The sequence below is a fragment of the Mastomys coucha genome, unplaced genomic scaffold (assembly GCF_008632895.1).
Source record: "Mastomys coucha isolate ucsf_1 unplaced genomic scaffold, UCSF_Mcou_1 pScaffold19, whole genome shotgun sequence".
Taxonomy (NCBI): Eukaryota; Metazoa; Chordata; class Mammalia; order Rodentia; family Muridae; genus Mastomys; species Mastomys coucha.
The window spans coordinates 10,245,785-10,271,527 of NW_022196901.1; the positions used below are offsets into that span (position 1 = coordinate 10,245,785).

General features: G+C 35.5%; 1 protein-coding gene across 3 annotated transcripts in view; it reads left to right on the forward strand.

The window, feature by feature from the left end:
- The window catches only part of Pclo (piccolo presynaptic cytomatrix protein), a 359,315-nt gene that overhangs the window by 295,389 nt on the left and 38,183 nt on the right, over positions 1-25,743 (forward strand). For all 3 annotated transcript variants that reach the window (XM_031380023.1, XM_031380024.1, XM_031380025.1), the window contains 2 exons: positions 9,912-10,053; positions 15,972-16,039. In XM_031380023.1, coding sequence (XP_031235883.1) covers positions 9,912-10,053; positions 15,972-16,039 — 210 coding nt within the window. The remainder of the gene's footprint in view (positions 1-9,911; positions 10,054-15,971; positions 16,040-25,743) is intronic.

The window sequence follows — 25,743 nt, forward strand, 5'->3', positions numbered from 1 at the left end:
TTATGTAGCTTTATATTCATGCAAATTCATTATCCACATTCTTCCTTGTGATCAAGTATACTGAAAATACAATTAATAAATTGGTAGGTAGTACCAGAATTAAATAATTAAATATTACAAATTGTAAACGGTAAATAAGATAAGCAAGACATCTGATAAAGGTCACAGGCATGTATGCCGTTCTTAAAGCTATAAGAGAGTGAAATAACAACCAGTCTTATTTGTTCTTTAGGAGACTATGGAAGCAGAATCTGCTTGCCTTAATTGAACAGATCAGTTTTAGAACTGCATGCCTTCTAGCTCTCTAGGTCACTGTTTTCATTGAAGAAACAGAAAATGGACATTTCTGTAATCCATTGACTCAGTTACTTTCAATATAGGTAAATCTATTATAAACTATTAATTTTAGTTGTTTTAATGTGTTCTTCTTACTAATGGTATTACTTAAGTAAATAAGTGCTGGGTTAATATTTTAACTCTCCCCAGCTATTAACTTATAAGAATATTTAAAAGGCTTCACATAAAGACAAGCCTTTGGGAATATATTTTTGTTTTATACCTGCCAGTTATCATCACTTACTCTAAATTTTGGTATAACATAAAAATAGTTGTTTTATTTTTATTTTGTTTAACGCAAGGAGAAAAGTCCAGTTTTTGTGTTAAATATACTTTCTAGTTTAGACCACAGATTAGTCAGTAGAGGTATAACATTGTGAATGAAGCAAGTTCTGAAGAAACAAAATGTGAATGACAGGCATCATTAAATGAATGATGATTGATGACTGTCAAGAAAGCATTTGCTAAATGGTATCAATTTGCATTCACTATTAGTTCTCCATAATCACTGTAGGCTTTTCTCACTAAAGTGATCACTCACCAAGAAAGTAAAAACTCCTTTTTAGCACTCTGTACATGAAGTCGAACTTTCATATAAAAATAATAGTTTTCATTCTCATTTTTTTCCTGTACAGTGAAGTTTACAGTGTTTCCATGTAGTGCCAGAGCATCATATTTTGGATAGATAATAATGCAAATCTTTGCAAGTTTTCACAAACTTGGCAATGATAAATAACAATATGTTTAACCTACATAAGTTCCCATGGGATTATGTATCATTTGAGGATGTTATGGTTTGATCAATATCACACCTATGTTCTCTTCACTACAATTTCTTCTCTATCCCTCTACAACTTCTCTCCCAACTTCACATGATTTCTTTCTGCTTTAAACTGACTGAGTATAGTTATTACTGCTTGGGTGTGCATGGATGTAAGACCAGCTACTAGAACATGAGTAGTCTTCAAGGACAACATCTCTGAAAAAACGGTGTCTCCCTCTTCCAACAACCAACAATTGGCTTCTCAACAAGGGGTAGGACTTCATGAGTCCCTTCCCTGAAAATTATTAAGTAATTTTGAACATGTAGAAATATTAGGTACTTTTTAAAGATACACCAATGTGTAAATATCTACCAAGCAAATTGTTAGACACAATCATATTTTTATAGTATCCAAAGACAGAAGAGTAGCAAGGGCTTCCTATGCAACACCTCCTTACTTCATTTGACTCTCAATGTCCTGTGTCTTATTTATCTCTATTACATTTCAGGTTATCCTGTTTCTCATGTCATTTAATACTAATTTATAATAATTAAGGGTTTCAAAATATGCCTTTCACTTTTTATAAATTTTTACGTTTCCCTGGGCATCAATTGATTTAAATTATGACCATGTGCCCATATTCATTGTTTCTTCTTCCTGAACTCTGACAGATTAGTTGCCTATCAGATCTTATCATGCTGTCCCAAGCCCAGGGTGGGAGGATAGTGCATTATAACAGGAAGATAAACTGCATTTCTGTTCATATCTTGAAAGACAGGTGTATCGTCTTTTTTACTCATCTATTTATTGAAAATCAATTGACTTAGTGTAAAATAGGAGAAATGAACATTGTCATCTTGATTTAAATTTAAAGGGAAATGGAAGAACATGAATTATGGCTAGCCTGGGCTACATAAAGAGACACACTCTCAAAACAGCAATAAGAAGGAATAAAAAGAAACATTGAAAGTTTCTTGCCATCCAATAAAGAGGGAGCAGAATTTTCCCATGCCCATTGTCACACATATTCATACACATATTTGTTTAAGCACATTACATTTCAGAACGCCTCCAAGTTGTGGTATTACTGCAGCAAACAAAATAGACAGAAATCTCTGCCTTGAGTCTTTCCCATCCTGTTTAGCAACAGCCAGTGTATCAGTGTCTGGGAAGAATTATGAAGTAGGAGAAACTACATGTTCTCTAAGCTCATCTGAAAGGGAGATTGATTTGTAGTCAATGACAACTTTATATGCAATCAAACTTCAGCAACTTTAGAAAAATCTGGAAATAAATTGTATTTAAAAAAATGTTACTATTTGACAGTCTTGGATAATGTGTTTTTATTGTATCTGCTCCTCCTACATCTCTTCTCAGATCCCCTTCCCCACTCACTCAATTTTGTATCCTGTTTTTAACACCATCAAGACCAATTTGTGCTGCACAAATATTCTTGGATGCGTGCCTTCCACTGAAGCACGATTGACTTAACAGGGCTACAACTCTTAGAGAAAACTGATGCTCCTTTTCCCAGCAGGGAAAAAAATAACCCTGCCAATAGCTCTCTGAATGTGTACGAAATTTTAAGCCCATGTTCCTCTCTGTGTGGAAATTTGATCTGGCTTGAATCACACAGGTTCTGTGCATACTGTCCCAACAACTGTGAGTACATATGTGTAGCTGCTCTACCATGCCCAGAAGACACTGGTTCTCTGTAGCCAGCCACCGACTCTGGCTATTACACACTCTATGACCTCTCTTCAGCAATTTGAACATTGATTTTTGAACATTGGGAGGTGGGGATGAGCAATATTTGTTCCATCAAGAGCTAATCATTCTTCAGTCTCCTACTCTCTGTGCCTTGGCCTATTGTGGGTCTTTGTATTAATCACTATCTACTATAACTAAACTTTTCTTTGAAGGGGGTTGAGAGGCCCATTAATCTATACTTATAATGATAAATCACAAGGAGCCAGTCTAATGCTATGCACATTTAGCAAAATAATAGTAGTAGGCAATTGTGTATTCTGACCCAGCTCTATACCTTTATCATGCTCTCTGCAATCTATTGGAATCAACTACAGAAAAGCAGAGATTAACAAAGATCATTTGGAAATTTTAAAAAGATATCAGATCTCCTGGTACTATTCATGCATTTATCAAATATTTTCTTAGCTTCCTCTTTACAACCATTGAATAAATGTAAACAATATGAAATGTAATTTCACTGTTTGGTGTAGTATTACCACACACACTTATTTGCTATGATTAATTTATCACTCCTACTGGAAATGTACTACTTTATTTCCTTTGAGTTGAATTTTATTCATTTATACATTATATATTACAGGCTGGTGATGTGGTAAAATGCTTCCCCAACATGTATGATGGTCTGGGTTCAATTTTTAGAACAACATAAATGCAGTATAAACGGTCTGGTGGCCAATCACAGGATAATCACATCACAGCATTTGGATGTATGGGACATGAAGAGCAGAAGTTCAAGGTTGTTTGCATTAGTACCTACTTAGCTCAGCTTGAGGTATATAAGAACTTACCTCAGATACAAATAAATCATTAATAAAAAGTATTTCACTTAAGGATAACATCTAGGTTATCAAAATATTTATTACAGCTGTTTCTAGAAGTACTTTCCTATCAGTTGGCATACTACCAAGCACTCTCTTTTTTTCTGGATTTTTTTTCTCTTCAATTATCAGTTGTCAGAAATACACGTCTGACACTGTAACACAAGGATATTGTCAGCAAAACATGAGAGATAGTATTTCTCCAAACTCAAATCAAATTAATATTGAAAAGATTAAGAGCTACCCATGAAAGTGAAACTGTAGTATTATCTCATTTAAATATGATCATCTTAGCATCTGTATGTTACTGATAAAAATCTTTATTGAATGAAAGTCTTAGTGAAAAACCAAAAGTACACTTGATATAATCTAGGTTCATTCTATTTACCTGAAAGCAACTAAAATTATAATTAGATTTATTCAAGATAAAATGAATTCACTTTCTTGATTTTATTTAAGGTTTCTTAATCAAACTTTCTTCTACTATGCACTGTGAGATTTTAGTGCCAATTTAAATTGGGTTTAGGGTTTTTATCTTCCCAAATCAGCTCTGAATTAAATGCTTCACAGAAAAGGAGGACATCATAAAAGGAAAATTATAGCTGGGCAGGAGGTTCAAGGCCAGGCTGGTCCAAACAGAGTGAGTTCCCAGATAGTTAGGGCTATGCAGAAAAACCATGTCTCAAAAAGCAAAAACAACAGAAAGAAAAATTCTAAGATAAAGGCAAGTACTATATTATATAAGTCATACTGGACAGTATTAGGAAAGCTCCTCACTGTTGTTTTATTAAATTAACTTCACTCTCGTTTGCTATGTTAAAGTATACTCTTAATTCTGTACCCCAAAGGGATCATTGATTCTATAATGCCAGAGTGAATGGTTAGTGAGTATTGGCAATACCTGCCAGTTACTGGTAGTGTTGCATAAAAACAGAGCAAGTTCATCATTCAAATATCTTAAAATTTTCATTCATGAAGACAATATATACGGAAACAGGGGCACATGAACACGATAGTGTGTTTCCAACTTCCTGGACAATATCAAAGGACATATTTTATCTCCATTTCCATCTCTAGGAGACGCTCTGTCAATATGGAATAACTTAAGTTTTCCATGTTTATAAGGAAAATAGACAGCAGAACTTCATGAATGGCATTATTTGTGTATAAAATTCTTATAATGACTGTTATACAGTCAACTAATACTTTAAAAAAAAAAGATGTTTCAATGGCATCCTCACTTCAATTATTCTACTCCATGATTTACAAGTGATTGGATCAGGTTTCAGAGATGCTTACTTTCAATAATGTTCACTGTGAAAATTTATGGGATATGTGACCAACTGCAAACAACAATGTGGATACTTTCTGTGCCAATTTCCAGTTTATAAACTACAAAAAAGTTTCAAATTTTGATTTTAAAATTCACTGAATTGATTTGAGATTTAGCTTCTAAGATATAAAATGCAGCATCCCTCCTTTAATTAATAACCTGAACTGTAATGGGAAATACCTAACAGACAAAATTCCAGGGGAGACATACTGAATAATGCTAGTTGTATTTGAACGTAAAAGCTGACATTTTTAATTCCATATTCAATAAGGATTTTAGAAAGTGAGATGAAACTGCAAACCCCTTCAGAAGAAGGAAGGAAGGAAGGAAGAAGGAAGGGGCAAGAGAGGGAGGGAAGGAGACCGAAAGGCAGAGGAGGGAGGAAAGACCTCTAGAACAAGTTTTAAAAAAAAAAATTCTTACAACAGATGGTTTTAGAAATAGATGAATAGTTCTATTATTACACTACTGTAATAGAGAAGATACTGGTTCATTTCTTGTAATCTCAAAGCAGTTCTTAAACTGCTATCGACTATGTCTGTAAAGATAAGACGTAGAGTTGGGTAAAGCGAGTAATTCAGGAACTTGCTACGAACTACCAGCATAAGAAATTATTTTGGAAATATTTGCAAATAAGTCATTGCTGCACCAGCTGTAAGACCAGAGATGAAAAGTTCTGGGAAGCAAGGTTAAGTCTGCAGAATGCAAAGTCTATGGAAAAAAGAAAAATAAAAACAAACAAACAAAAACCCTCAAGGTGTTTGTTTATGACCACTAATTGTAATATAAAAGGGAATTAGCAACTTTAAATTCTCTCATTAAGTGTAAGATATAGTGAGTCATTAGTCTTTGCGGAGATTAGTTTTCCTAAAGGTAAATGATGGCTCTAGAGGAGGCATCCTTCAGCGTCCTTAACCACCTCCTGATAGCCCGGATTCCACAGCAGCAGTCAGTTCTGCTGAGCGTAGTCCTGCCATCTAGTGGCAGCTAAGGTGATAGCTTCGCATACTCAAGACTACTGCAGAGGGCGGGGCATCCCACTAGAGAAAACTAGTTAAAGACAAACAAACACGCAAAGAGACAGTATCATATTTAATTAGGATTAGCCACCAAGAACTAATAAAACATAACAACGTCAAACCATAAAACAGCTAGAGACAATGAAAAGGTTAAAGAATATTTTTAAATGGTTTGAATTACCCCCAAGAAGGTAAAATGTTTACCTGAAATGCCTCCTCAATAAGTGCCTATCAAAAAGGAGTGGCTTTTTCAGATGCTATCCTATCCATATCAGGAACCTTTCCCATCCTGGGTGTATACCAGCCAACCATTCCAGAAATGGGTAACTTTTTATTTTTTATTTTTTTAGCACAATTAGCATTTCAAAATGAAGCTAGATATCCAAAAGTGATTCTAAAAATTATGTTGAATATTTTTTAAATTTTTTCAATTATCTTGTGAAATGAAAACCTAACATTTATTCACCATTTGTAATTGTCATCTCGGAGACTTACTGCTGAATAAACTCTTTCTAGTTCACTCTGAACTCTGGCTGGCTGGTTCAACTCAGCTGCTTTGGCTTGAAACGCCTCTCCAAACAGATACAATCTAGCGCCCCACCCCACCCCACCCCGTAAGTGTGTTGCCCTCTCTTTTCTGTCTGTTCTCATAAGAGTTGTGCATTTCCAATCTCTGACTCATTCTTTGTGTGCTAATTCAGTCACTTTGCCATTCTCTCAATTAGACCCCATTGTTTAGGATTAAAAGTGTATGCTAAGGGTGTATCTGTATCCTTATTTTAATTCTTCCATCCAGAAGGATTAAAAGTGTGTTATTCCAGGTGGATCACACAGACCTAGAAGGTCTTTGGATGTGATCCCTGCCAGAGCAGCCATTTTGCTGGATTAAAATTCCTCTACAGAGAAAAGATCATTTTACTATGCAGTACAGAGGTGCATACCTTTATGGACAGTATTAGATGGTTTCTGAGAATCTGCTTAAAAGAATTGGGTGTAAAAGCTGAGCTGATGTTTTTAAAATCATAAAATATTGGAAGAACAAGCTTTTAATAGTTCTATGTTAGTTCAGTCAAAATACAGAAAAACAAAGAAACACTGGACTGAAATCAAATTCAATGCTCTTTGTCTGTTTAGCAGGATAAGAAATGAATAGAATCTAGCATTTGTAATGATGATCCTCCTATAAAACTTAACTATTCATATTATTTTCTTTCATCATTCCAACATAAATATTCATATGCCACACATGATCTGTTATTAATGTTTATTTTATAGAGAACTATGCCTTTCAACACTTAGTATACTAGCACTAATTATCTTCTTCACTCAGACCAGTTTTTGAGGGCATTAGGATAAAAATCTAACTGGCTGATTATATTTTTTCACATGGAATACCAGATAAAAATTGTCATTATTTATTTTAATAAGCTACAAAAAGTTGATTTCAAAGGTTTCTTTGACAAAACAAAAGTAACATTATTCTAAATCAGATGTCATTTTTAATTAGAACTTTGTATAATTTCTTTAAAACACACTATGGTTGAAATGTGAAATACTGCTGGGTAATTCATTATGACATTCTTGGTGTTTGGTTTAGCAGCACTGGCATTACTATTTATCTATTCATTTATTCCTTCATTTGTTCATCAGATATTACTTGATCACTGTTCAAAGTCAAATGTCTAAGGATTACCAATGACATAGCATTAATGTAACAAGTGTTATTCAGACTAAAAAGTAACCATCTCCATAAATGATACCCTGATCATGTACAATGGATCCTGCAGATTTAGGAGATGTTCTGATGAAGTGAGAAATGGAAATGCATGAAGTAGATGATAACTGAAGTTGACATGTAGACATATATGTTCTATAAGATAGCAACTATTTTGACAGAGTAAGATTAATTTATTTTAAATTATCATCTTTATTATTATTACCTTTAAAACAGTGCAATAAGGATTGTTTGTTTTTTTCATTAGTGAAATTAATGTTTTTCTTTCAATGTTGTATCCACTATTAAAAACCTAGGGGGCTGGATTATTTAATGTCAATTTAAAGCATGACAACCTTCATTTGTCTAAATTAATGGAATAGTCTGAATCATTATTCACCGATTATGTGCTTTACTATATACATATTCATAATTTAATATTCTAGTCATATTGCCTTCATATTTTAAACTATCAATTTAAAATACGTCTTTAACACTAAATATGCAGTCTGGGTTTCTTTTACATAAATTGAATAACATATTTAGCCAAAATTAGACTTAGTATTTATACAAATCTATTCCTAGGTAGGTAACTAGTATTTTACTGGTAATTACCACTCCTAACTTCTTTTAAGTAGCAGTTTTCAACTTATACACAACAGATAGGTAACTGACTTTTATGAAAATTTCTTCCTTGTTCTCCAGTTCTGGGGAAGGATTCCTACCATCATTGGAATTTGATACTTGTAAGGACATCTTATGTTGTAATGGAGACAGGAAGGTGTAGAGATAAAGCTAAACACTTTGCTAGACCTGAGAGCAGCTGCCCTGCCTGTCATTGGTTTCCCAGACAATTTCTTTAAGTTTTCATTGTATTTGACTTTATCAGTTAGAAGTTTTCCAGACTAAGACTCATTGTGTTCATATATATTACTAAAAAACATACAATTAGGGCAATTAGGTCTTACAATATAAAATGATTATTAACCTTTTAGCCATTGGCATGAACCCATTCCACTCAGAGACTATAATGATGGAACAGGGCTATGCTTGTAGAGGAAAAGGATGTTAATCTTGGAGTTTCTAATACATCTAGATTTAGAACCCAAATAACTTCATTGTCAAAGACCAGGTAAGCTCAAAGACACTAGTGAACAGCCATAGACTATAAATCCCAAGAAAGAAGAGGTGGGGGTTTGGCAATTAAGAGCACTAGAGGAAGGGTTACAAACTGCCGGTTCCCGTTTTATATCACTATTAATCTCTGTCTTTAAAAGGTCATCATTACTGATGACATTGTTTCACACACCAAAGCTCAGATTTAGGGGAACTACAGAGTGAGTATATAGATCAGAAAGGAAAAAGGCCACTCTCTCTGGCAAGGGATGCACATCAAGAGCTTCAAACTAATAACTTCTTCCTCACAAAGTGTGAGCAGACACATGTCTTTCTCCTCTTTCTTCTTTGCACATGGCAACCCCTACTCTGGCTCACTTCAGCCTAGAGTTCTGCCCCGTGTGAGGGCTAAGCTCCTACTGCATAAAGTACAGCATGAATGTTGGTATGGGCACATGCACTCATATATCTAAAATTCAAACTCATGAATACTCTGAAACAAGACCCCATATCAATTACAGAATACCTAAAGGAAAGAAATGCCTTTAGATTGAAAGCAAAAATTAAAATAGCAAGAGAATTGGTAGAGCCACAAGTGAGTATCTATTCGATCATGCATTTCCCTTCTATGGATACTATCTGGTTACTGGCTAGTAATAAGTAAGGCAATTATCCAATTTATTTAATTCTGTTACCACTAGTACCAGAGTTTCCTAAAATATTTTCTCTGTGAGTCTCCCAAATTCACCCTTGTTTGCCACAGCACTGTTATAACGCTGTGCAAATAACAAAACTGTGGGGGTCAAAAAATGACATACTATCTGAGTCGAAATACGGGGATGTTTCTCCCAGTAAATTTTTTTTCATGCATAGTAAAAATGTGAAGGAATTCTCTAGTGCTAGTGTGCGTTTCTGGCTGCAGAGACTAAAGGGAAAGTCAGGTCAAGGGAGGGAGAATATGTTTGGATGTGATTTTGCATTTGGAGAAAAAAGTGAACTTCACTTGTTGACTGTGGTGTTGACTCTCCTCACGTCATGCAGCAAAGCCCACCAACCACCGTCCTGCAGAGAGCTCCGTGTCCACTGGCTCCTCGGGCAGCAGCGTTGGCAGTGGGTATAGCGTGGACAGTGAAGGAGGCAGCTGTGTGGCAGGGGAGCCTAATCTACTTCCTATCCCAAGGATGTAAGTGGTACTTTTATAAAAACAGAAGTACAGTTTTAACAGCATCATGAGTAATTCATTCTTAACATTTCACAGGAGAAAAACAAGCTAGCTATTCACGTCTGAGTCCCTGTCCCTGGATATCTGGATTACTAGTGCCTACATAAGAGTCGGACATTCAGGGATGGGGTTCATTTCAATTCATTCTGAAGACGAGTACGAATTACAAGCATGATGACTTCATCAGCACCACCTGCATTTAACATAAAAACTGTTAGAATAATAGCTGAGATAGGCCAGCCCGGAGTTCAGAGCAACACACTGAAAAGCTCATCATCACACAGTGACCAGACACCAGATTTGCTATTTGACATTAATGTAGACTGATTTTCTTCAAATCAGAAAAATTTGCCATTTGGAAAATTCATATCATCTTGGAAACAAATGACAAATTGGAGCAATCATTTAGACTTTTCTACGCTAAAGCTCTCTACAGTTAAAAGAGAAGAATCTTAAGTGTCTTCCCCTCCCCATGATTTCTAGAACTTGTTCTAGAGCGGGGAGTATAGTTCATTCATATTATATTAAACCTCATGGCAATAATTTTAAAACCATATGCAAGCCCTAAGCAAATTTATAAATTGTAGATTATATCTGTTTCAGTCTCAAACTCTGAACTTCTAGACCTTTCATTTTGCTTTCCATGAACGAATCTGTGGGTTAGAAACCACTGCTAGGAAATCCGGACCTGCAACTAAGCTACAGCGTGTACGGCCTAAGGCATGTTTCTATAAGGACCTTGAACCACGACTTTGGTAGTTTCTAATGTTAAAAAGGAGGATATTTTGCGACACATGGAAAGTATATAAAAATACTTCCATAAGTAAGTCCAGGGCTTTCATAACTGAGCTGCCCTGGACACAGCCATTCCTGAAGACTCTTGCATTGCCCTCCGCTGCTTTTTGCTACAGGGCACAGTTCAGTTGCTGTGACAGAGAGCATCTAAAAGGACAGTGAAAGGCCTTTTCATGCTCGCCAGTGGTGTGAAGCCTTCTCCAAAATTGGAAGAATTCTTTGAAAAGATAATTTATTACTTTTATACAAAATATTATGGAAATATTCCCTTTGATCCCCACAGTAATTCTAATAGTTAATTATTAATTGTAATTAATAATTAATATCTATTAATTCATTGTAAGAAAGTAAAACAATAAGGCAATCAGATTCTTAGAGTGAATGATGCATTGATTTTTATAGCTTTCAGTTACAATTTCTAACTTAAAGGAATTTTTATTCTATTACCAGTTCATCTGAAAGATTTTTTTATATGACTCTATCTTTGAAATTTACTTTGTGGATTCAATACAAGTAGTTATATTTAATCAGGTCTATTTAGTGGAAATCATTCCTAAAAAGAATCTGATCTTATTAATATTTTACCTTTGATAGTTTTGCTGGAATAAACAACAGTAATTTAAGCAAATTCATTACATGTCTTTCTTGGCTATGAATATCATAGGAATTATGAAGACTGTACTACAAACAGTCTAACAATCTTCAAGTTGGACTATAAATTTCAGACTATACAATTTAACACTGATGTTAAAAGTCAAAACTTCCAGAGAAAAAATATCTTTCTTCCTTGGTGCTTGAATGTTAGAAGTTAAAGGTTACTATATTCCCAATTTGGGTTTTTTTTTCCTTATTTTATGTTTTTCTCATTAAACAAATGCCTCTCAAAATTGTGTGGGAGACAATCATTTCACCATATGGACACAAAAATTCACTTTTTAAATCACTCCATAATAAAAAAAATAGAATTGTTTCTTCACTTCAGCATCTTGTGGTGTCTTACACAATTGTTATTTGACCTAGAGCAAATATTCACTAACTATTTAGTAACTGACTTGGCCACTTCAGATACATCAGATGCTACCAGAATGCTCTGAGTTGAAGATAGTTTGCTAAGTATTCAGGAAATTTCCTGCTTCACACAACTCATGGACACATCTCCTCTGGCCATCATGTAGCTTCAGTGTGTCAGGGTTCTCCAAGAGTTCACACAAAGATGACTTCTGCACATTTTGATGAATGTTGTAAAGTTTAGCAAAGAGTATTTTTAGATATCATCATTAAAAAATAAAATTGATGACAGATTTATTTTTAATTATTTAAACTAATAAAATTATAAAACTTTTCATAAACTTAGATGTAATATAAAAATAGTATTTTTTTCAGTACTCTGCTGTATTGGAAATACTAAAAGGATCCTGGGTTTTTTTTTAAATGGGTTTTCCTTAGTAACAAGATACATTTTTAATACATTCTCCCAGCATATATACTGCACCTAAGCCCTAAACTTTCCTTTCCTCTAACAGTAACAGAGGGAACTGTATTAGTTTATTTAATCTAGCTAATTTCATCTTAATGAAACAATTAGACAAACTGAAGCTCTGTGCATGGCTGATCAGGAGACAGAGGCCAGTGGTACAGAAATTGTCTAGAATATCCACAACCCTGAGCCCAATCTTTGGTACAGCAAAATTAAAAAATAAAAATGAAGTTCTATATGTTTTTAAAAGGGACTATGAATTCATATGGAGAAAATTGACATATACATATAGACTATACATAGATATTCATGTGTGAATACATACAAATATGCATGTATACAAATGTTAAGAATTATATAATCTGCAGGCATGCATGATTAGGTTTCACATAATTACTAAATAGTGTTTTGTGCTTAAATTTTGGCCTAAATTGTTATAATAGAACAATAAAATGGCTTTGAAAATAAAATAATTTCTAATTTTTCATTTTTTCTACTTTTGTCTTATTTTGTTGTTTTTGTTGTTGTTTTGATTTTCAAAACAGACTTTCTCTGTATACCCCTATCTGTCCTTAAACTCATTTTTAGATGAGACTGACTTCAAATTCATAGATATCTGCCTCTCCCTCACAAGTTCTGCCTGTCCAACCATGCATGTCTCTCTCTCTCTCTCTCTCTCTCTCTCTCTCTCTCTCTTGCTCGCTCTCTCTCTCTCTCTCTCTCTCTCTCTCTCTCTCTCTCTCTCTCTCTCTCTCTCTCTCTCTCTCTCTCTCTCTCTCTCTCTCTCTCTCTCTCTGTCTCAGAAACATTTTAGCTTCTTGTCTGGAATAGACAACGATAGTGACAAGAAGAATCTTTTCTACACAGTTTCTGAAAAGAAATAATTAGATTCTTATAGTTACAATTTCAGCCAATCAAAAGCATCTCATAGACATAAGAATTGTCAATAAACATTCTGTATCAGAATTACTATCTAGAAGATTGAGTATTGAGGCATTCTTTGATTTATGCTTCCTTTTTTTAGCATTTTGAAGTTTTATTTCATCTTGTTATGATGAAATCTAAGTATGTTTAAAAGCAATTCCAAAATCCACTGTATGTCATGAGCCCTTTCCTCTGTCTGAGGCAACAAAGAGAAGCATACAGCCTTTTGGGCTGGTACCCAGCCACCATTCTAGTGCCACTGTTTATAAGTACTGTCAAGTCTTGGCTTGATCAAACTTTTGAGGCAGAAACTAAAAGGCAGAGGTAAATTTTTGACTAAATTCATATTTACTATGTGTTTTATTTAACTGTTAATACTTTATACTTATTTAATATTTCTTTGCTCAAGCACAGAGCTCAATTTTCATAGACCTATCCTACTGCCCTCTTGTGAAAGAAGGATAAGTCATTTAGATTCCACATGGAGAGAGACAGGAGACCATAAGCAAAGAGCAACCAGTGTGGTGTAAAAATGATTCATTTAACACACATGAAAAACACAGAAAGAACCTAAAATGTTCATGGAGTAGAATGGAAAGTCTATGGTATTAAAATTTATTAAGGTGTAGGTTTTTTTTTTTATTTTCCAAATGACAAAAGTGTACCTATTGATAAAATTCATATAAAATTTGAGTAAATATATATATATATGTATATATATATACATATATATATATATATATATATATATATATATACTATGTAATGTTTAAACCAAAATTAGCAGAGATTTTCTCAAACATTTCTCAACTCTTCGTAGTGAAGACATACAGAATCCATTTTATAACTTCCTGGAATGTCTTCTTTATATGAGTTACACTCAGATTGCTGTAAAATATCATTCTAGAACTTATTGATCTGTCACTAAAAACCCATTAACCCGCCTTCCCTGTGTCCTTCCCACCCTTACTCTTCCAGCCTCTGTTAATAACATTCTCATATATGTGAAATGGACATTTTTAGCCTCTGAATATGAGTGAAATCTTGCAGTATTTAATTTTTAATGCTTGGCTTATTTCACTTAACTCACTGCATTCTAACTCCTGTTGTTGGAAATGCCAAGATTCTATTCCGGTATCTGTGATTGTCATTTATATCTATGATTAAAGAGTCCCTGCTATTCATCCAGCATATTTTCTTTACACATTCATAGAGTCTTTTGCTGACCCATCAGTGGCTTTGACACTGATAACTATGAATCATAATAACAAGAATTTAATAAACATTGAAATATAGATATCTACAACATATTGACTGTATTCCCACTATGTGTATATGCCCCTGTAGGATTGTAAGGCCACATAATAGTTTGACTTTTGCTCTTTATCAAGTACGAATGTCTTTATTCCAGTATTAACTTTAGGATTTTTGTGGTTGTCATATTTTTATACTATTTGTGGCAGCAGAAGCCATGTCGTAGCTAGCAGAGCTAGAAGATAAGATGTTATAGTACTTCTGGGTAGATAAGATGTTATAGTACTTCTGGGTAGCTTCTGCCTTGTATAGGCTTTTCACTCCACGTGAGCTGAGTGAAACAGTTGTAACATTTAGAGCTAGGTAGTCCTATTCTCAGTACTTTGAGGTGTTATGAATCTCTGCATTGACCATGGCACACTGACAAAATGTACTTTTAATTTTTGATGAAAGTCTATACTGTCCATAGCCCCAAAATGGCCATATTGATTAAAATTCCTAGAATAGTGTATATGTTTTCTCTCTGCTCCACACTTTAGACAGAATTTGTTTAATATGTCAGCACATTTCTACTAGAGCAATGTAATATACCATTGCATTTCTAGTAGAGTCATGTAATATATCACCTGCATTTCTACTCGAGTCATATAATATATCACTGCATTTCTACTAGAGTCATATATCACTGCATTTCTACTCGAGTCATATAATATATCATTGCATTTCTACTAGAGTCTTATAATATATCACTGCATTTCTACTCGAGTCATATAATATATCATTGCATTTCTACTAGAGTCACATAATATATCATAGCTGCTCGGACTTGTTACCTGGTGACTGGCGATGTTGAATTTTATACCTGTTAGCCACTTGTTTTCACTTAAGAAATATCTATTTAAGCTACAAAATTATTTCCATGTGCTATTTAATTCAGTATTCACCTTCTTACTAAAGAACATGTAACACTTCAATTTTATAAAGATATAGTTCTTACATTAAAAATGAAAGACAAGGATAAATGTTTAAGATATGTTTGAGTGGATTTAGTTCATGTGTATACACACACACACACATATGTATGAAACATGTAGTCTCCTGTTAATGTGAGCATTTTTAAAAGTTGTCTGTGTGTTGAAAGATTTATTTTAAATGGGAGAAAGTTCATGAGTTCAACTTTTTTATAAATGAGTTTATAAATAAAATGTGTTGATTTCTGTGATATTATGTTTAGACTGACTGGGAATATTAATGAAGTTCCCATTCTAAAATTAAAATGATATAGCATAATTAACTACTTGCATATTAGCCATACAAATGATCCACTGTTGACTCTGAATACAAAATGTCATTTTATTGCCTCAAACTAAACCCCATTGTATTTAAAGGATCATAATTAGAGATGCCATTTTTTTTTCCTTTGAAACAGAGGAAAGATGGGACAGAATGGACAAGACCCTGTGAAACAGCCAGGAATGGGAGCAATAGATTCAGAGGGTAAGTAACATTGACATCATTGAGTTATGCCAGAATCTATACAATGCAAACTCATCTAGTGAAAATGACAAAAACAGCAAATGGTAAATCATTATCTAATGAGTAAGAATAACTTCTTGTTTAGGAGCTACTTGTCCAGTTTCCTCAGTTATGCTTAAATATTCAGTTCCTTGGGGTAAAGAAGCTTAAAAGAGGAGCATGAGTTGATAGGAAATAGACACAAAGCAAAAGATTATGGGATATGATAGAGGACGGCCTATGAAGCTGCAGCCAGACTAATCCTTTCAAAGATTCAAAACCATACATTGCTTTAAAATGTCTAACAAATGGTGCTGGAAAATAATATTCACATAGAAAAGAATGGAACTAAACTTCTCCTTCATCTTGCACAAAATTACTCAAGGTGCATCAAAGACCTTGATATGACACTGGAAGCTTTATAACTATCAGAGGAGACATGAGGAACAGAGCTAAGATACAGACCTAGGTAAGAACCATCCTGACCGCACACATTCCCCATCTCTACTCTCTCAGATCCACTGTTCCTGTTACCCTTCTGAAAGCTGCAGGCCTCCCAGGGATATCAACTGAGCACAGCATAACAAACCCTCATATCAAATGTGGATAAGTTAACCCAGTAAAAGAAAAAGGGTCCCAAAATTCAGGCAAAAGAGTCAGAGACATGTCTACTCCCTCAGGCAAGTGTAACGCTCTAGTTGGTGGCGTGAACGTGGGAGAGTGGTGCCTAAAAATGAGGCAGACTACAGTCTCATGCAATAGCCAACTTTATTCAGAGAATTAGACAGTGTATACTCTGAGGATTAAGAATAATCACCCGAGTAAGATGTTGAATCACAAGGTCAAGCCACATGTGGCAAAAATATGCTTCTACATAGAGGCCTACAAATAACAACAGCTGAAGTAAATTCACTCCTTTCTGCTATACCTGAAAGGGATATGAGAACACATGCAAAGAATGATTGTGTGTTTTGGCAAAACTAGGTCACAAGACTCTTGTTTTCTTGCTGTCTTCCCATAACCACTCAGAATTCCCACACACGGTGCTATGACATACAGCTGTATAAATTGATATAGGAATATTGTATATGTGTGTATATAAATCAATGGCTTTTTAATTTCCTCATGCTTCTAGAATTCAAGTATAAAAAGAAGCACAGTGCATGTATAATTTTAGCCACTTAATCTCACCTTTCTCTTAACCTTAATGCTTATAAGTAAGCTGAATCTGTGTGTTAGCAGGTGCCAGTGAGACCTTGTTCATTCCACACTGCTTGCTTCCTTCTTTCACCTTAGTCCCACACAAAACATGCTTGTTTTCCAAGAAGGAGCCAATCAGAGACTGCTTCCTTTTTATTTAAACCTGTGAGTCAATCTGCTGAGGCTTCAGTGAACTGATCCTGACCACCAGTGAGTCTCTGATTAGCTGTAGAACAGAAAGGTGGGGTTGAGGGTGAGAACAGAGAAGACATAACACACAATGTGAGTGATTTATAGTTATGTCCCCTTTGTGGCCAGCAGAACTTTAGACAAGTTATTCTGGTCTTAGTTAACACTGACCTTCAAAATAATCAACTTTCTAATTTTCATAGATCTATGAAAGTAGGCCACAGAGATACATAAAGATAGAGAATATGTGAAGAAATCCATAATACTAAATATAGAAACAATAAATTAAGAAAGTTATATAGAGTAGAGAGAAAATTATTTAGTGTATTTCTTCTCAACAGATGGGTAGAGGAATTAGTGTGACATGAGTGTGTACACACAGACATATAGAGTCTGGGCCTGGGGTGTGCATAGGTGTGTTCTTTGCATTGTATAATGCAGATAACTGCCTCTGGTCCTTCCATTGTCAGGCAACATAAAGTGAGTTCAATGAAAAAATAAAAACAAACCACAAAATAAACATAATTTGGTTTTAGACAAAGTCCATGGTTTCCTGATGATATTTTTACTACCTTCAGTTCTTTATTAGCTAGAGAAAATATCCATTATACATACATATATACATATACATGTACATGTATATATATATATATATACATGTGTGTGTTTTTAAATAAAAATTTTTTATTTAATGTTGTCAAAGTCATTATTTTTTCTCTTATTGAAAATAGTTATTTTCATAACATATAGTCTAATTATGGCTTACCCTCTCCCAACTCCTCCCAGCTCTTCCTACTTCCCCTTCCATGCACAGCCACACTCTTCCCTTATCTCATTAGAAATCAAACACCCATCTAAGAAATAAAATGTGATAAAACTGAAAACAAGTTCTAATAAAGCAAAGCAAACAAAGAGAAAATAAAGAGTCAAATGAAGAGAACAAGAAACACATATAGATTCACACACACACACACATTTGCATACACAGGAAACTCAAAACTGGAAGCCATAATATGTATGCAAAGACTTGTGAGGTCAAAAACAAAAAAAACAGGCAAAACATTATGGTTTTTTAAATAAAGGCATACAGTGGCTGCCTTCAAAAATGCATGAGTCCTATACATGTGCTCATGGGAAGAGCAAATTTTAAATTGAAGAACTAGCTGAGGAAAAAGAGATAGAAGGTGTGCTTGTTAGTTAAAATGTCAATTTGGCAGAATCTAGACTCACATGGGAAGACTCATGTCCCTCTGGACATGTTTGTGGGGATTACAGTGATTGCATTCATCACTGGATAATGGCCTGTCCTGTGAGTAGAACCAGTCCCTGGGAAAGAGATCGTGAGCCATAGGAAGGGGAGCAAACCAGCTGAGCACTGTTGGGTGAGCATTCCTTGCTCTCTTCCGGCCTTGGATAGCTCTTGCTACCTTGCTTGCCTGCCATGATACCGTGAACTGTGACCTAACGTAAACTCTCTTCCATTTTTTTAAAAAAATATTTTATGTGGTTTGCCTGTTTGCATGCCTTGATGCCCAAGGAGTCCAGCAGAGGACATCAGATCCCTTGGAACTATAGTTACAAACAGTTGAGAACTGCCCTGTGAGTGCTGGAAACCGTACGCATATTCTAGAACAACAGCCAGTGGCCTTAGTCATTGAGATATCACTCCATCCCCAACCCTCCCTTTCTTCAGTAGCTCTGGTCAGAGCTCTTTCTCTCATTGACGCTGGAGCAAAGAGTACAAGAGGAAAGCAGGGCAAGTGGAAATTTATAGAAAACAAAGTCTTGTATATGAGTGCCATATTCTCTGAACACTGAGATTGGTCACAATGAAACTGATTAAGTACTAATAGACTTTGAAAGTATCAACATTTACAAGGATGACTACTGCTCTATACATAAATATAGTCCTCTCAATTAAGGTATTTTAGAAAGTTGTAGTGATTGAAGACTATATGGGAGGAAAATGACCACACATACAGGAATGCAGTGGAACTAGAATTGAAGATGTAGGTCTGAGTTTGAATAAAGAGTTCGGAACGATGATGTAATATTTGTAACTAACAGAAACCAGACATAGTAGAGACTGTTATTATTTTTAAATCCTATCTACCAGATACAAGAAACATCTCAGTAGATACCATGCAGGTTGTGAATTCTTGCGATTCACATAAAATGAAACTGGGTCAGAAGACTCTACTGGCTTTAATAGCCAGGAGAAGATGCAAACCACAAAATGGCTGATTCTGTGGCCCAGGTGCATCATAAGCATACACCACTGTATCACCAAATACAAGCATGTGTTTAAAGTTCTTGAGCAGCACTAATAACCGTGGAAAGTGCAGAGCGTGGCACTGCTGTCCATGAGTAGCTGGAGATGTAGTATGCAAACAAAAGGTTGAGTTCAATGCCTTAAAATAGCCATTGGAAGCTGGGTGGTGGTGGCGCAGCTTTAATCCCAGCACTTGGGAGGCAGAGGCAGGCGGATTTCTGAGTTTGAGGCCAGCCTGGTCTATAGAGTGAGTTCCAGGACAGCCAGGGCTGTATAGAGAAACCCTGTCTCAAAACAAAACAAAACAAAAAAAAACAAAAACAAAAACAAAAACAAAAAAATAGCCATTTGAAGCTGTGGCATTCCTTCATAAATTTCAATTAAAAATAAGATAAAATTCATGTATAACTTATAGATTGCTTATTTTTAAGTCTTTGTGTATTCCTTATCTATATAGAAAAATTTAAATACATAATTATTTGTATCATATTCTAGTGCTTTTGTGATATAAAAGACAATATTTCATTATTGAAATAAATTTATCAATCTTTTTCATGTGAGAGGCAATAGTTAGGCAAGTTTCCTGTAGGCACTGTTTGAATAACCATTCACTTTCTCACCACTCTGAAATAACACATCAATCAGAGTGACTAAGTCTGAAGTAGGTTTATATCACATATTATTTTAGTGACTTTACTATCTGTATTTGTCAATGCCACTTCCATTATATTATTTAAATTTTATTACACACACACATATACAGAAACTGCCTTCAAACACATACTGATCCTCATGTACAACTATGAGGCACCAAAGGAAAATAAGTGTAAGGAACATAAGTGATGAGATAAAAAGAATCTTAAGACTACAGTATGCAGTGGGTATCAAAAACTCTTCCAACAAAATCTGGAACAAACTAAAGAGATTGTCTGAGTCACTAAAAAGTTTTAAAATTGAAACTCGTTTTGTGGTCTAAGAGACTCTTCTTCACTCAGTAAAAAAATATCAGCAGTGGGGCTGAAAACCCATCGATCCATAAGGGCTCCAAAGACTTAGCTGAAGTGGAGTAGGTTACCAGAGAAGCAAATTAGTGCACATGTGCACACAGCAGCCAAGTTCTAACAGAGTGCTCACTCGCCTGTGGCTCTACTTTGCTCAGTTCATGGAAACCATAACTACAGAGTGCCTGCCTGAGTGAAGTCCAAAACCAGAGTGAACAATATTCTGTGTGTACAACTGTCCCTTAGCTGAATTTAGGCACTCTCTAATGAACAACCACAAAATGAATTTGAGAGAGCTAGGCTATGAATGAGTATTAAGAGATGAATAAGAATAACAAGGAGAAGAGGGTTAGGGTTAGAGGTTAGGGTTAAGATTCAGAGGTTAATATTAGGGGATTAAGGTTAGGGTAAGAGTTGGGGGCTTAGAGATAGGGTTATGGGTTAGGGTTAGGGGGTTAGGGGATTAGAAGGTTAGGGTTAGGGTTAGGGTTAGGGTTAGGGTTAGGGTTAGGGTTAGGGTTAGGATTAGGGTTAGGATTAAGGTTGATGAAACAATGTGCCTGGCCAAAAAACAAATGGAATTACTATTGGTGCAAATGCTGGAATAATTAAAGATAATTACTCTAACAGAAGAATTAAAGACAACGTAATTGAGGAGAAGAGTCATAACATCCCACACATAATGTATAGTCAGTCATATGTATCTGAAAGCTCCTAGGAGAGAGACAGAGTTAATTTTATTTTTATTTTATCTTATTTTCTTTTTGATGTTGTTGTTTTTTTGTTGATGTGTTTGTTTTTGTTTTGTTTTGTTTTTCCAGACAGGGTCTCTCTGTGTAGCCCTAGCTGTCCTGGAACTTGCTATGTAGACCTGACTGACCTAGAAGTCAGAGATCTGCCTATCTCTACCTCCTGAATGCCAGAGGTAGAGGTGTGCACCATCATACCTATCTTGGGAGCTAGTTTTCTTTAAGTGTGTGTCTCTGGTGGGTGAAATTCACTCCAGCGGATGACCACATCCCCAAGAGTACAGCCTGCACTAACTGAAATGGACATTATTTTTAAAATATGTGAACACAAAGTGTGAATGGGAATTGTGTTGAGGATATATGGAAGGGGGTTGAAAAGTCTATTAGTTTTCTCATTGTCTCAGCAATGGGAAAAAATATTCAAGGTACTGTAAATGCTAAATCAATTACAATTACAATGTAATAATATCAGAAGAATAAATAAACACAGGAACAAGACTTTAGTCATCTACTGAGATAAATTTTCTTTTAACAATCTATGCATTACAAGGTAAATTTGCATATCCATTATACAAAATTTTACTGAGAAATGTGAAGGTTGCAAAAACTAAACCATGTTGAAAGGAGAGCTTTCATGACATTTTTATTAATATATTTTTCTTTTCAATTTTACTAAGTACTTGGCAAAATGAACTATTGAGATATAAACCTTGATCTTTTTAAAGAGGTCATGTATATTAAGTGACATGTGAGGAGATTATAGGATCAATATTGTAAACAGAAAAAGGACTGTTATATTAATGCAGTAAATATATAACTTCTCAGTTTTATCCTGAGTCATATGGCTATCCAAATATTTTAAACTTTTTAATGGTAATTTTTGCAACAAAAACTGTCTTTGCTTTAGGTTTTTTGTTGTTGTTATTGGTGATGGTGGTGGTGGTAGTGGCTTTTGTTTTGTTTTGTTTTGTTTTGTTTTGTTTTAAAATAGGGTGTTACTCTATAGTGTAGGCTGGGCTAGAACTTGTTTTGTAGACCAGGCTGGCCTTGAACTCACACATTTCACCTCATCTGTTGTGCCTCCAGTCCTAGAATTAAAGGCATACCGTAATGGACTCATTTAAGACCTCTGACCACCATTGTTGTATACAGGATTTTCACTTATAAGAAACCTGACTTCAGATGGTGACAGGTAATTGCAAAACCTCTGGAAATGGAGAACATATGTGGTGCAAATCATCAGTTTACTTATTTCCACTACAGAGTAAAAGATATTTATAAATATTGAGCACAAAAAAATTCAGATTTTTGGATGCTAAAGTTCATTAATGTAAATTTGTTCTCTGACTGTTTAGATTCCTATTTCCTCTGATTAAAATATATTTTTACTTTTTTTGTCCAGCAATTTTGTGAGAATTACATTTTTTTTTATAAAGGAAAATGTTTTATCTATGAGAGAAAAAAAAACTCAATCAATCTGATATCATATCCCCCCTAAAAGCAGGTTTTCATATAATCATGTCGCATGGATATCAGATAATGTCCTCTGAAGAAGTCACACTGCTTATGTGTTAAGTGTTCATTATTCTCCAAAGCACTGGTTATGTCATTGCATTTGAGAATTCCACTGCACTCAGCAAATGCAGATTTACTCTGATACCATCCAAAGCAGATGCTTATTTATCCAGGAAATAGCTCACCAGTGTGACTTCTGTAATTTACATTGTATGCTGAAGCCCAGAAAATACTCACTGACGTTATAGAATACTGCTATGGCAGGGTTCTGCCTTACAAGCTTCATCAGGGCAGTGCTGCAATTGAAATGTGTTCATTTTACTCAATGATTCATTATTTAAAAAGTTATGCAGTGTACAGCAATGGTCTGTTCAGGCAACTTAGGCTCAGTCGAGAAATAGGCCTTGAACCCTGGAGCCTCAGTGGGCAGTTTCTGCCTGCAAGGGGCGGAAGGAGTTCGGCTATAACTCCTGAGTCTTTGGCTCCTGTTTCACTCACAATCTCTCACAGCTGCCCCCCCTCCCCAGGCAGGAGATGTGTGCTCTATCAGGCAGACAATGCCCCAAGCTCCCAGCATTCTAGCTGGACCCTACCCCCAGTCATCTAACCACACCTAGGCATGCCTCTCCCCAAAGACAGATGGCCACACCTTATACAATATAAAGGGCGGTTTGCCCCCTCTTCCTTCTCTTGCTCTTTGTCTTCCCTCTTGCTTTCTTTCTTCCTCTCTTGCTCTCTCTTGTTCTTTGTCTCCTCTCTTGTTCTTTGTCTTCTCTCTTGCCCTCTTTCCTCTCTTGCCTTCTTCCTCTCTTTCCTGCTTTGTTCTCTTCTCTTGCCTTCTTGTTCTCTTGCTTCCTTTCTTTCCTTTCTCTCTCCTTCTCTTCTCCTTTCCTTCCTCTCCTTTCCTTCTCTCTACTTGACTGGCCTATTTTCTCTTTACTATAATAAAGTATCTCATTTATACATTGCCTCCTTTTTGACTAGCATGCCCCTCCACGGGCCTCAGCTGCAGAGAGAGAGCCTAGGCTACAGCAGCGAACCACCCAGGCCCCACAATGTACATCTTAGTTACTACAACAAAAATAACATAGATGCCACTTATCTGCCAACTATTCCGCTGGGATCTTTTTTAAAAAAAAATAGTGGCCCTCTCCCATGTGTAGTATGTTATTCCTCATACCCAGCAAGGTATTAACACAAAATACTCACTTGATCAATGTTTTTGATAAAAATTAAATGTAGAATTCATAACTGAGATAAACTAAAGGGAGAACAAGCATAGTGACTCTTGTGAACCTGACATGAATATTGACCCAAATACTGAGAATTTTAAAGATGCTTTAACACCTACCACACCAAGGGTCTTCAGAACTGATGTTTCTCACATTTGCCAATGCATGGTTTTTAAGGGGGTCACTGCATAAGACTTGAATAAAAAGGCAGTAACTTTATTTATAGTTAGTTAAATAATTGGCATTAGTAATTTTTAAATCTTCACTTTTGTGGTCTGTACTTTTTCTTTTCATGACCACAATAGAATGCTGAGTTTCTTTCACAGATTTCTGAAAAATTAGGAAATAATCTCTTAGAGGTGAATGCACATTTGAGTATTAAGGTACTCTGAACTTGAGCTTAGATTGTGAAACTTTTCCTGGGAGAAGAATTTTCTTTTTCAGATAGCTTTGGAAATAAAATCATCTGTAGTATACCTGGAATAATTCTAGCTGGAAATTCAATAAGGAGAAACTTCATGGTCAAAAATTAAGCAACATGAAAAAACATGAGACATAGATAAGTCTCGACATACCTCTGCTTCATTTTTTTTTTTTTGGTAGTTTTGTACTGGAGGAAGTAGTGGGATGCAGGGCTCAATATGGAGGCACATTTCAGAAAATTTATAAAATAAGAGATGCTATTGCCAAGGACCAACCTCAGAATAGAGAGGAGTCCCTGAGAGGAGGGGTGTTTGAGAGCAGAAACAGATTGAGAAAAGAAACAGCTTTGCTAGCTACTCTCAAACCTTTTGGATAGCTCACCTCTGGCAGATCAAATAGTCTTTTGTTTACTATCAATTCAGTCATTACTCCAGGTTCCCTTTTGATTATCCTATGAATCAGCATCCCTAGACCCCAGACCCTTGATTCTTAGAAAGAGAAGCAGGCACATTTTTTTTTTTACATTGCAAATGAATTCAGAGATCTGCCAGCCTTTGTTAAGTTCAGACAATAAACTAGCAGCTTTGATGACCCGCCTTGAAATTACCTCTCCTACAGTGGTTGGTCCTAGACCTAAATTCCCTCTGTCCCAGGCTGACCTGGAACTCAGGAATCTGCCAACCTTTGTAAGCACAAACAAAATCTTAGCTGGGTGGGATCTTGCCCTGCAATCACCACTCCCTAGATCTACACATGCCCTTCCTTAGTGTCTTCCTGACAAGCTGGCTTATAGTACAGCCGCCTTTGTTCCTTTACATCTTGAAGCTCCTTATACAATTCATATTGTATCCTTTTATTTTGCATAGTTGAGAAATTATATACTTTGAACTCATATTTTCAGAGTTCTTTCCCACAGTCTGAAGGGCTGTCCTAAAGGTCTCAGCACTTGCATTATGCTGAGATATTAGACATACCTTTGCTTTCGCGTGCTGCTTCTAATTATCATGGAGTCAGTAACCTTGACAGGGAGAGCATTCCTCGTTAACCTTAGCAGGGAAAATGTTTCCCAAACATGACGAGAGAGAGAGAGAGAGAGAGAGAGAGA